General features: G+C 40.4%; 1 protein-coding gene across 1 annotated transcript in view; it reads left to right on the forward strand.

The window, feature by feature from the left end:
* The window catches only part of NECAB3 (N-terminal EF-hand calcium binding protein 3), a 113,807-nt gene that overhangs the window by 23,738 nt on the left and 76,657 nt on the right, over positions 1–13,412 (forward strand). Inside the window, exon 2 of the mRNA XM_063297228.1 lies at positions 12,103–12,127. Within this exon, the coding sequence (XP_063153298.1) occupies positions 12,103–12,127 (25 nt within the window). The remainder of the gene's footprint in view (positions 1–12,102; positions 12,128–13,412) is intronic.

Consider the following 13,412-nt stretch of genomic DNA (forward strand, 5'->3'; position numbering starts at 1 on the left):
GCTAGTTTGTATATTTGCTACAAATGACTAATACAGAAGCCATCATACTTCCCCTGGAATTTGTTATACACATACTGTAAACACACAAATATTTGGCTATATAAATTGAGTTTTAAGCCAGTAGGAACCAAGCAGGAATTTGTTAATAGATCAGAAAAGGTGCTATCCAATGGGCAATTTTAGAAGAACAAATATTTAAATGAATGTGTGTATGTAAAAGAGTATAAAGCTGTAAGGAACATGAAAGCAGGGGAAAATGTTAGTTGACATTAACATTTTCAGTTGGTAGGGAGAAAACTGTTACTTAGGAATTCCCAGCCAAACAATAATCCTTAAAAGCCATGGCATAGCAGACATATTTATTATCTACCCACTCACCCAACACACCAGGCACATCTGAGATGGCAAGGCACAGCTGAGTCCTTTACACAGCTTTTCACAAAAGGGAGGAATGTTTTGAAAAGCTCAAAGTCAGTGAGAAGAATGTGTGCTGTGTCCATGTTATTCTCTTACCCCTGCTTTGCACAACCACCTTTTTTAACATTGGAGCTGTTTCCATTTATCTCTATCTCAACAGCAGAGAGGGGAAAAAATCCACTACAATTCATTTGCTCACAGTAATGAACAAGTTACCTATCAGCAATTCCATGAACCGTTGAGTATTGTTTGAACCTAGCATTAAAATGGCTACCAAATGCATTGCTAGGTGCTGGTGTGTGCTAAGTAATAATAGTTGGCAAGAAACCAATCTTGCAGATGTCAGAAGATCAGCAGAGGAGATGCGAACCTGGAGAAGAAGCACAGGGATGGAGAGAGCTATATTGTTGGGTTGATTGCAAGGAATGAGGAAAGAAGAGAAGATGATATCTTGCGCTATCCGTTTGTTACTAGCACATGTGTAGAGCTGCTGTTTGGACATGGTGTTTATCAAGATTAATTAACAATGCAAAAAAGGTTTGATCGCCTTGAGAGTCATGCTGTGTACCATCATAATAATAAATCTGAAGAACTGGGGCATAGCCATTCTGAATGGACATTAAAACACGCATTCACACATTTCTCTGTAATGGAATGGAAATCTACTACTGAAATGCTCCATCATAAATAGAAATAGAACTATAAAACACTTCTATTCTTACATCAAGGAATAAGATTCAAGCACTATAAAATAAACATTACCGAAAGCTCTAATTTATGCACTGTTTGTAGACTCTGGTTTTAAGGGTTTAAAAAAAGACTAAGCATTTCCATGGAGGACTAACTATCTAGTCTCGATGGCCATATTCTATTTCTGAATCACAAGCAGCTTATCTCGAATGCCATTTGCTAGGAAGCAGCAGTGGAATATGTTTATTGCCCTCAGGTACTGCTTGTGAACTTCCTAGATATTGCAGCTTGGAATGATGGACTAGATAGGCCATTAGTCTGATCTAACAGGCGTCTTATGTTCTTCTGATGTTTTTATGCTCTTTCAATTTACTCAGAAGTACAGGGCTCATTGTCTTACCATTGGATGGAGAGAACCAATTGTCTTAAGCAGTGAATCCCTTGGCTCCTTCTCCTAACACGGCTGCTGCATGTGTTGCTATGTTATGTTTTGTATTGTTTTTAAATATTGTGAGCCACTCAGAGTTGCTGTTGTGAGATGGGCAGCCATATAAATGGAAGGAAGGAAGGAAGGAAGGGAGGGAGGGAAAAATAAAATAAATACCTCAGCTGTTGCCTTTTTAAAATCTCTATGCTATGGTTGAAGAAACTTATTCTATCACCAGATTTTGTTTTGCTTCTTTTTGCTAATAGCAACATAGTCATATCTACAATATTTGTCTGTCTGTCTATCTATCATGTTTTAACACTGCACTTTATGTTTGAACTGTCAGAAGAACCTTATCATGACCAATATGAAATATGATGTAAGAAAAAGGAAAGAGAAGCAAAACAAAAGAAGCAAAATGCCTGGAAAGTTGTTTCATAAATAGAAAAGGAGATCTGATCACATTGCTCAAAAGTCCCCTTGCTCTTCTGCCAAAAATGGACTAATTCAAAGATTGACAAAAAGCACATGTCAAAATATCCTTCCAATATTCTACAATAATTCTTTTGGTTGCGTCTCATGCTCAAAGCATGCAGAACTCTTGATGCCTTGATAAATTCCAGATGCTGAGGATAGAAGCAAGAAAAGCATATTAATTTTTGACAAGCAGTAATTGCCCAAAAGTCATGTTGATAATCTTGTAAATTCCAGACCGAATTATGACAGTAGAAGGCAAGCCCAAACTATATGAATGTTCTCTTGGCCTGTAACTGGCTGGGTACCTGTCAGCCCAACAAGGTAGACCAAAATGAGAAGCCAGTGCCATAAAGGTCAGGACTACTTTTATTGGAACAGTGTAGTAACAAAATCTTGCAAGTCTGAACGTGCTTCCCCACTCCCTCAATTTATCTTCATGTGAACTAGGGGAGAGCTTGTCTGAGACGTTTTCTTGGCCCCTCTTATCTGACTGTTGCCTTGGTAGCAGCTCTTCCTTCTGTCTTTCAAGATCATTTCCATGCCCTCTACTTCACCGTAAGTTTTAATTTGTCTCAAAAAAGACCTGATGTGCATCCCCCTACTGTTTCTGGTCCTCCCCCTGAACATTTAGGCTGGCAACAAGCCTGGTTGCCTCACCAGTGTTGAAGATTCTCCTTACAGTTAGTTAGAGAAAGTGTTGTGTACAGACTGAAAGCATGTGCCAGCTTGTGCTTTTTCTCAGTCAGTAATCTAACTTGGGCTAGCTTTGCAGCAGAAGATTGCCCTGCTCTCTTTTTCGAGGATTATAGTTTGCTATTTTGGTAAAAATATGCTAAAGAAAAACTGCTGTCCTGCAATCTCCTATTTCTGACAAGAGCGTTTATAGTACATACATTCCAGTCCAAAGGAAGACACATCCTGCTTCTTCCTAACCCCAAACCCAAGAAATGTATCTTATATAGCATGGGGGAGAAGGCTAGGCAATAATTTATCAGGTGGGTAACACTCAACAGAGTTACAGGTAGTTCCTCTTTTGGTGAACGCAAACTTTTACACCAACTGATTTATGATTCTCTGGAAGGCCATGACAGCATGATGTTCCATGTGTGCGATGCAATCCTTTCCTTACCTTGCATGCATTCCCCAGTATCTTAGTCAGCACATTGATGTCCATGCTGTGAGTTGTAGTCCTAGCATCTTATCTGCATCTTTTAGTCATTTCCAGTGAGGGCTGGGCTGAAACTCACCACCAGTGCCACCGTTTTATGAAGAAAAAGGTGCCTTCATTCCTGGTATCAAATGACAGCCTTTGGTGCTGTCAGTTGAAAGACCGTGCAGTGATTCTATTTTCCCTTTTTAATAGATTTTTTGTGCCTCTGTATGTGTGTGATTACCCACTCATCCAACTCCAGCAGGAATCACAACTGAAGAAGCAATGGTAAACATGAGGATGGGACAAATCAAAGACAGTGATGATGTGAGGTCAGGTAACAAGGAAGTATTGTGTTCTTGTGAGTGTGTACCACAACATTTCTCAAGAAGAAAGTATTCTGAAAAAAAAAACATGGGAAGCGGGGAGAAACATTAGGAAGTTTTTTCTGTGGTGGGAGCTTTTGACTTAACCTCAAAAAATTCTCAATTGATGATTCTTTATTTAAATGTAGAACTTTCTGAACTCTTGCTAATTGACATTTCAAAAATGCACAATTATATTTTAATACTAAGACAACACTGCTGCATGATTCAAAGTCTGCTCCCACAGGTACCCATAACCTCACATTAGTAAGACAACCAGATTAATATCTTACAGCAACACCAGAGATTACACAGAGGTGTTTTGTTTTGGTGGGAAAATCTGTAATTGCCCATGTACTTTGTAAGTCAAAGATGCCAAAACAGGAAATATTTAATGACAAGCATTTTTCATGTGTATTCATTATGACAATGGATACCAAACAAATAAACAAACAAATAAATCTTAAGGAAGCCAAGGCAGTTTCATGTGTTTCTATTTTTCCTCTGTATCAGAAATGGTCATTATGTCATAGAATTGGGGGAGGGGGAGGTTGAATCTTGGGAACACTTTGATTTCCCCTCCCAACCTAAAACTACATATGTATCTTTGCATTTTTTTTGTAAATAGTACAATTCACAATGATGGTGGGATTGTTTAGTATCTAGGATTGCTCCTTGGTGTACTGTCCTACCTGCTGCCCAGTGGCATCCCTTCCTGAGCTGTTTTCTGGTGCTTGGGGATTTCAGTTTGTCACCTGGTGATGTTGAATCCAGGGCCACTCAGGAGTTCATGGCCTCCATGGCAACCCTGGACTGGTCCCAAGTCATCCATTGGCCAATGCATACCAGTGGCCACACATTAGATCTGGGTTTTGTCTCAGGGCAGTTGTGATGTGATCTGGTATAGGAGAACATTAACATCAGTTCATTGCCATGGACAGATAAGTCTTTGATTACCTTTTGGCTTGCTGGTGCCCCTTACCCCATGCGGAGATAAGGCCTATTCACTTAGCTTATCCCAAGTGACTAATGGATCCTATTGGATTCCAGATGGAACTTATGGCTTTCCCCGAGGATCTGATGGGTGGTTTGATTGAGGCCTTGGTTGCTGCCTGGAATGACCAAGTGGCCAAGGCCTTGGACCACAATGTGCACCACTCCTGGGATACACCTTGGTTTACTGAGGAGCTCCAGGAGATGAAGGGCCAGAAGAGACACCTGAAGCACTGTTGGAGGAAGACCTGGAGCGAGTCTGACTGAACATGGGTAACAGCCCATATTAGGGACTAACCTTGTAGCAATAAGGACAGCAAAGCATTTATATTTCTCCAAACTTATTGCATCTGCCGATAGCTACCCAGTAACCTTGTTTAGGGTAAACTGGTCCTTGGTCCCTGTTGAGTAGGGATGGGCCACCAGATTATCTGTAGGGTCACTGTGAAGAATATGCTGGTTATTTGGTGGATAACGTTGCTCAGATCTGCTCTGGCCAAGTCCAGCTGAGGTGCCTGGGGCACAGTCTGGTGGTGTGGTCTGGGATGAGTTTGAGTCAGTGACTCTCAAAGAAGTGGACAGGTTTCTCTGTGCAGTAAGCCATCTGTTGGACCCAGCCTTGTTAAGGTACCTAGAGAGGTTATTTGTAATTGGGTCCATGCAGTGGTGTCTGCCTCTTTGAGAGAAAGTGTGGTGCTGGCAGCCTTAAGGAGGTAGTGGTGTGACCATCCCTGAACCCAACTATTTCAGACAACTTCTGTTCTGTCTTCCCTTTTCCCTAAAAAGGGAAGGTTGTTGAGAAGGTGGTTGGGCTGCAGTTACAGAGGACCTTGAAGGAAGCAGATTATCTAGATCTGTTTCAGTCAGGGTTCAGGCTTAGTATAGATACAGACTTCGGGACTCTTGTTGATGACCTGTGGCAGAGTTGGGATGGAGTGATGTTTCCATCCTTGTGGTCCTTGATCTCTCAGTGGTTTTGATACCATTGCCCACGGTATCCTTCCAGACCAACTGTGGGAGTTGGGAAATGGGGGCTCCATTTTATGCTGGTTCTCTTCCTTCCTTCATGGTTGGTTCCAGTCAGTCTTGGGGGGAGAGAGATAATTCCCTATGCCTCTCCTTTGTAGGATGCCTCAGGGTTCTGTACTCTCTCCCCTCCTTTTTAACATCTACATGAAACTGCTGGGTGAGGTCATTGGCTGGTTTGGGGCCCAGTATCATCAGTATGCTAATGATACTCTTTTGTCCTCAGGCTGGCCATGTAAGGCTTTCAAAATTCTGTCCCAGAGCCTGGAGGCTGTGCAGGCCTGGATGGGGAGAAACCATCTCTGACTCAGTCCGTCCAAGATTCAGTGGCTATGGCTGTTGGAACCACCCAACTCAGAGATCTTCCAACTTTTCTCCTGGATTGGGTTTCACTTCCTTCCCCAGTCAGGAGTAGTGTGCAACTTGGGGGTTCTCTTGGACTCACAGCCCCTGCTTGAGTCCAGCTCCATCTGGTGTGCCAGTTGTACCCTTTCCTGAATCAGCCGGCCCTCTAGATAGTCACTGACATCCTTGTCACCTCACGGCTTGACTATTGCAATGTATTGTATGTGGGGCTGCCCTTGAAGACCACTCAGAAGCTTCAACTGGTCCAGAATGTGGCACTGCAAGCAGTGATGGGCTTGCCTCAGCACACCCATGTGACATCTCTGATCCACAAGCTGCACTAGTTGCCAGTGTGCTTCCAGGTGTGATCCACGGTGCTGGTTATCATCTATAAAGCCCTATATGGCCTAAGGCCTGGCAATTTGCAGGGCTGCATGTCTTCTGTGGTTTTTGCCTTTCCAATACAAACCAGCAGAATGGGTGTGCTCTGGATCCTCTTGATTAAACAGTGTCAACTTTCGGGATCCAGGAAGCATGCTTTTTCTGTAGTGGTGCCTGCCTTCTGGAATGAGTCGCCCCCAAGATCCATATGGCTCCCACTCTAAAGATGTTCCTTAAAGACTTGGCTATTTACCCAGGCCTTGGGTAGGGTAGATGGTACTCCCCAGTTTGTGATATTTTATGTCTGCTTTGTTACTGCATTGCCATCTTGTGATTATTTTGTAGTTATTTTTGTATGGTTTTGGTTAATTTTTTGTATTCTGCTATTTTTATGTCATTTATCATTGTGAACCCTCTAGAGCTGGTTGGAGTCAGGCAGCATGCATACTGAATAAAACAAACAAACAAAATAATCTTATTTTGGTAGACAGGAATGGGAAAAACTTTTTTCCCATCCTGGGGTCTATAAGGATAAGCAGGAGAAGAAAGGATTATTTGCCTCCCTCTACCTGTTAAGATTACAATATTCATATATAATTCAGTAGCAGCTGTTACTTCCATTTTAAAAATGATCATAATGAATGCAAATATTATATTCCTGTAGAACGCTGTGCCTATACACTGCATGTACCTCTGGGCTGATGTCCTCTAGTTTATTGTGAGTGTATATGAAAGTAGGATCCAGAAGTTAATGACAGCTGCATGTTACATTCCAATGAATAGCAATAATAGAAGAACCAGGTCCAGAGTGGGAGGAAGAATATTCTGTTAGATGGTATGGACGGGTGAAGATGAGAGAGTACTGAAAAAGTATTTGGAGGCCCAAGACTGAATGAGAGTGGGAATTGTTTGGTGAGCATTTGCTTAGAAAAAGGACTGTTTGTTGCAAATATATGGTTTAAGTATTAATCTATTCATATGTACATACGTTAAAGAAATGAATATAAATCTAAAAGCATGATTGATTTGATTGTTTATGCAAAAGATTAGGAGTGTAAGTGCAGGATACAAGGAGCCTTGAATGTAGGGCAAATCACGTCTGAGTGGTAGCAAGAGTGGATTTTGGCAACAATGGACCTGGAAGAAAAGGAAAAAAGTGAAAGAAATAGGAGTAAAGTATAACAACTGCAGGAACATTAAATAGTAGTTTTATATAGAAAAGCATATAAAATAGATTAATCACTGAACAGAGTTAATGAAAAGTGGATGTATGGAAAGAGGTTAGGGAAACTACTTGCACCTGACTGAAAAGAATTATGTTGCAAGGTGCCACAGGAGTGTACAGAGCTGCACTCATGGGAAGTATGAAATCTGCTTTTTGCAGAACAATAAAATTAAAAAGGCTCTGGATGAGAAAATACATGTAAGAAAATGACTGCTCTGAAAGTGAAAAAGAGAGAAAGGTTTTGTGTGGTGCTTATACAGAGAAAAAAATCGTTGCAAAGAGAGCAAGGAAGAGTTAAAAGAGGCAAAGAAAATGCAGAGTGATTTTTGACTGAAATAAAACATTGTTTGGAAGTGGATGAAGAAGGCTACACAAGACAGCTAAAATATCCTCCAAAAGGAGGAAGTGAGAAGTGGTATATGGATATTCGCAAGGATGGTTTGCAGGGGTAGAAATGCATGGAAAGGCATTGTGAATGGAGTTGGTATGAACTAGACTTACCAATATTTCCTTGTCTTTTCTTATATCGTGCATTTCGTGCCTTTATCTTACTATTTCTTATTCCTTCCCTGCACTTTACATGCCACTGTTTGTGCAGAAAGGGTACGTATGATGGCTATGCAGGCATTTGATGCCTGAGTTGTTATCAGCATTCAGCTTCCCTTATCTTCAGAAGACAATTCTCTACTGAGATGAAGGCACTGCTAACATCCATGCATTTAAACACATTCATGAACACTAAGATGCCACATAGCATACAGTTGGTCATTTTGCATGCTGGTGAGATTAACTCTGTAACTAATTGCATGGCCAGTACAGGATATACAGTATTTCAAGTGTGTAATATCTTTAGTCAAAAGAATTTGGTTCTCGGTAAGAGAGAACAGGCAACTGCAGAGAAAACGATGATAACAATGGAGTAAGGCCTTCAGCAATGTTGCTGGGGGCTTTAACATTGAATCTCCACTATGAAAATTTGGGTTTTAGAAGCCTGCTTCTTTTTTCATCTGGGAAAGAAAACTATAGGCATTTCCATGGGAGGTGTCAGAAAAAGTCATGATGGTGGCCACAACTGTATAATTGAAGCTGCCATCTTGACTTTTTTTGACACATTCCTGCAGATGCCTCTGCAAAATTATGCCACCATGGAATTGCTGATCTTCAAAATAGGTAAGATGGTCTTCCTGATTTCATTCTGGTCAAGAAATTTATGTAGGAGTGAAATTCCATTTCTACTGACAAATTCAGGGATTTTTTTTTCCATTTGATAACAAAATACAGCTGTTAGTGAAGCTTAACTTTTATTATGGTATATTTGAAACAAAATCTTCTTTGCTTAAAGCTAATGAGAATTTGAAGTTATGGAAATAATGCAATAATGCATGAAGATGCACTTGGTGTTGTTGTTTTCCTTTAAGAAGCTTTCAAATATACCTAGAATGTGTAAAACAGTGAAAGGACGCTCCTGAATGTTCTGCAGGTTGCTGAAATGTACTGTAGACAAATCCTTATGGGGGCCTTGTGGGTTAAATTTAGAAACAATTGCCTAGTTAGCTGATGAAAATTCCTTCCAACTCTTCCCAGGCATCTTTTGTAGATGAATTGTGCCATTACAGACTACTATGTAAAAACACAACTTTCTCCACGTGTCGTACCATGGCATGAGCAACCGCTTTCTTCTGCCATGTCCTCGTGATATTGCCTTCCTTTCATATGCAATGCATACCTGAGGCAGCTTAAAGTTGTCCTTAGCTATTCTGCTGTTAAAATAGTGTTTTCCCCTTTTAGTAGACAGCAGGCAGCAGTAGCCTTCCTGGAATAATCTGATGTACTTCACAAAGTATTTGATTGGTGTTGTAGTCAGATGATCTCAGGGGATGGGATCAGCCCAGCGCTTATTGGACACTTCAGTGTTGTGTAGGCATATACCTTTGCCTCTAGCTTTTGGGCATTATCTTCCAGGTTTCTCCTCCAGTACATGCCAGGTTTGCAAGCTGATCTCAACTTCAGAGACCAGGAACAGCCTAAACAGCAGCTGAACCTGGGTAGAAGCCTGGGGCTGCATGAGGGTGGAAGAGAGAGAGCCCCCTCTCTCTTTGCTGCTTCATAGTGCAGCTCTCCCTGTCCCTGTCAGCTGCTATTCAGGCTGGTCCAGCACTCTTCTGGAATTGTGCTAAATCAGTGTCCCAAAGTAGCTATATAAGTAAAGCACTTGTCTAAAACCAGAGTGAGTTTGGATAGATGGCTAAACCCACCAGTCTAGCTATATGACAAAACTCACCTCCACCTCAGCCCCAGCCCAATCCCATGTTAAGGAAAGTGATTGGTGGATATTTTCTACCAGCTGTTGACATTTAGTGGGATGGGAGGGAAACAAAATCATGGGAATCCACCTTAATGTGAATAAGTAAGGACAGTTCCATTTACTGTTATTGTGTCTTAGCATGATAGGGATTGCCAGTAGGGAGCAGCAAATTTTATACCAGAATAGGTTTTGCCAGCTTCCGGACTTGTGAATAGCACATTTATCTTGGCCGTGAGGAAGATCAGCACAAAACTAAACAATGCAATATAGGAAATCCTGATCTAATATAGTATATAAACCACAGGTTGATGTTGTGAACGCGTAACTGTACTACAGCATAACTTGGTATTCTCTGTTGTAGCTCCTACTTCGTAGAATGATCTATCCACTGAAATCAGATAGGTTCCAAATGTGGTGCATTTCCTCCAACAACTTGTTCATTTATTTAGTAGGATTTATATGCCACTCCAGTTGAAATGGATTCTGAGTGCCTTATACTCCACATTACAGTAATAGGATTAAAATACAATAATAATCAAAAAATAATAATATGACCAAGGGAAAAAAACATTCCTTATCATAAACACAATCGCCTCATGCCACCTTTTCAAGAGTGATTCAATAATTCCCACCATACTGAAAGGCCCTCCAGAACTTCAAGATCTTAATCACCATCTGGAACACAAGCAAGAATGGGCTGCCCTTATCTCAGGGTATATGCTATTCCAAAGGAAGGGGCTGCCCCAGGAAAAGCTCACCCTTGGGGTGCCTGGTAGCAGTTTTCCAAAGGATTTAGGATGCATAACAAGTCTTCCCTACTAGACCTAACCAGACAAGCAGGTTCTACTTGGAGAAGATGGTCTTGGAGATACCCAGGTCTTAAGCCATGAAAAACTATTAAGGTGGCAATCACCACCTTGATTTGCACCTAGACATTTGCTGGTGGCTAATGCAATTACCAAAGTATTGGTGTCACACAGGCAAACCAAGCTGAATATGTTACTAGTCAAGCTGCTGTATTCTGGACCAACGGTAGCTTCCAAATGGTATCAAGGACTGCCCTACGTAGAATGAATTGCAGTCATCCAAACAGAAGATGACAAAGGCATTTTTGTATGTTCAGGCATTTCTTTGACTACCAGCTACTGTTAATGGCTGTACAGCTATCATTCTGATTTTTAAAATTTCTATTTATTTGTCTTCATTTTCATTTTCATTTTAGATTTCTTTGGGATTTTCAGTGCAAATGTAAAAGTGTTACATATTAAATGAAATTTAATAAAAATATGAGACCTTTGATATACATCTGGAATTGTGAGCCAACAAATACTGCTCCATTTGTTTTTATGGAGGTATCAGATTCAGAATTATCCACTTCCCTTGAAATTAATTCTTCCATATGGTGTTATGGCACCAATGTGCAATGAATTCCCATATTTGTGCTTAGACAGATTCAGCATTAGAACACATTCACACATTTTTATTAGCAGATTTTAATGTATGATAAAGTACTTCCATTCATGAAGGTCCATCCATCTGTCTGTATGGATTATTGAAGTTAAATTCCAGAGGCTATATGCATTGTGCAGTTATGTGCACAAATATATACAGTACAAAGGACAATTCGTCTCTTCCAGGAATACTTCCCTCATTTGCTACAGTAAAAAATTAGGAGCTACCTAGAGCCAGTTTGGTGTAGTGCTTAAAGGCATCAGGCTAGAAACAGGAGACTGTGAGTTCTAGTCACCTTAGGCAAAAAGCCGGCTGGGTGACCTTGGGCCGGTCACTTTCTCTCAGCCCTAGGAAGGAAGCAATGGCAAACCACTTCTGAAAAACCTTGCCAAGAGAACTGCAAGGACTTGCCCAGGCAGTCTCCGAGAATTGGACATGATTGAATGGATTAAAAAAAAAAATCTGGAAATATTTAGGTGGTCAAACTGACCAAAGGAACAGGAAAGACTGTGATGAGATGATGTGTGTGTTCAATTGGCTCTCTTGGTGCTAAGCATTGATGGGCAGCTTCAAGGCCTTACCTCTAAACTGGATTTGGACTAGACAGTCCTTAATCTAGAAAGCAGTTTTAAATAGGGGGCTCTCCTCTTTAAATAGGACACATGGCCTCCTAGACATACCCCTGACTTTATATGGGCTGCGTACTTTGATTGAACTGGTTTGCTCTGTAGATGCTATTGTATTTTGTATTTGGGTGGGGTTGATTCATATACATGTGAACAGTGATATACATACACAAAAGAAGGATTACCCTTAAAACTTGTTTTGAAAACATGTTTTTCTTTTCAGATTTTTCGAAGAGCTGACAAGAATGGTGAGTGAATGAGTATGTGACTGTTTTTTAAGCAATGCCACTTGATTATACAGCCTTTCCTATTTCAAAGGCTAGGGATGGGCAATCAAGTCATCCAACAGAATAGTGGATACTCTAAAGCACCCTTTTAAAAACAGAATAGGAAAACAAAATCACATTTCTATTTCAACTCTCCTCTAAGAAACTCAAGATGACAGATACAATTCTCCCTCATACCCCAATTTTCTCTCATCACAAGATTAGGCCGAGAGGCTGTAAGTAGCTGAAAATGATCCAGAAAACATAATAGTTTTATGGGGATCTGAATCTGCTTTTTTTAGAACCTAGGCTTACATTCTATACTGACCCTCACAGTCTCCCAGGTTTTCTTTACAGTCTTAAGGGCTAGAAACTTTGTCATATATGTAAACTAAGATTCACAGGTTCCTAAATTCTTTACCAGACAAACAAACTCCAGTCTGTGTATGGGATGACGTAGCATACCCATAGCCTCAGCAGCCTACTTTGTAACCCATGATTGATTTTCCTAGATGGTTTTTCATGCCTTTCTCCACTGCTGCTTATCACTACAACACTTGCTTCTATCATATCCCTTATTCATAAGAATATATTATCTTGCCTGTCAATCATTCTTTCTACTTCAGAAATCCACTCATTATGTTCATCTTTCACTCCCATTTGGTGTTCTGCTGTAGCCTTTAGATCCCCTATATTCGAACCTGTCACTCCAAGAAATTGCTCAAAACTTTATGATTTATTTGTTGTTTTATGCAAACTTGGTTTTGGTCAAATCCATCTGACGTTTCATTTTTGCTTCATTTTAACAATATTTTGCAAGGCTTTTTTTTTTCTTTTCACATAGCACTTGTCATGTTATCCTCAATTTGTAAATGGAACTGAGACCACCCTGATTTAACATGTCTAGGAGTGGGTATTAACTCAAGTTTCATAGTCCTACACTTTGGACATATTTATTTATTTACAGGAAGTTCCATCTTAAGGAGAAAGCAGAGGACCACATTCAAGAAAATCAGTAACAAGCCATGAGGGCCTCAAATTGACAACACATCATGACATCATAATGCAAATGACACAGCTTAGTACATGTGACATGATGTCTGATGCAAGTACATAAGTGACATCATTGGTATGATGATATCATGATACACATATAAACATTTGCCCCTAGTTGCTTCCCTATAGACACCTCTGGCTGCACTCTAATTTACTCTGTTACCAAGATGTATTTTTAAAAAATAGTGTTTACACTGATTTTATGTTATTA

Source organism: Candoia aspera, chromosome 3, assembly GCF_035149785.1.
Source record: "Candoia aspera isolate rCanAsp1 chromosome 3, rCanAsp1.hap2, whole genome shotgun sequence".
Taxonomy (NCBI): Eukaryota; Metazoa; Chordata; class Lepidosauria; order Squamata; family Boidae; genus Candoia; species Candoia aspera.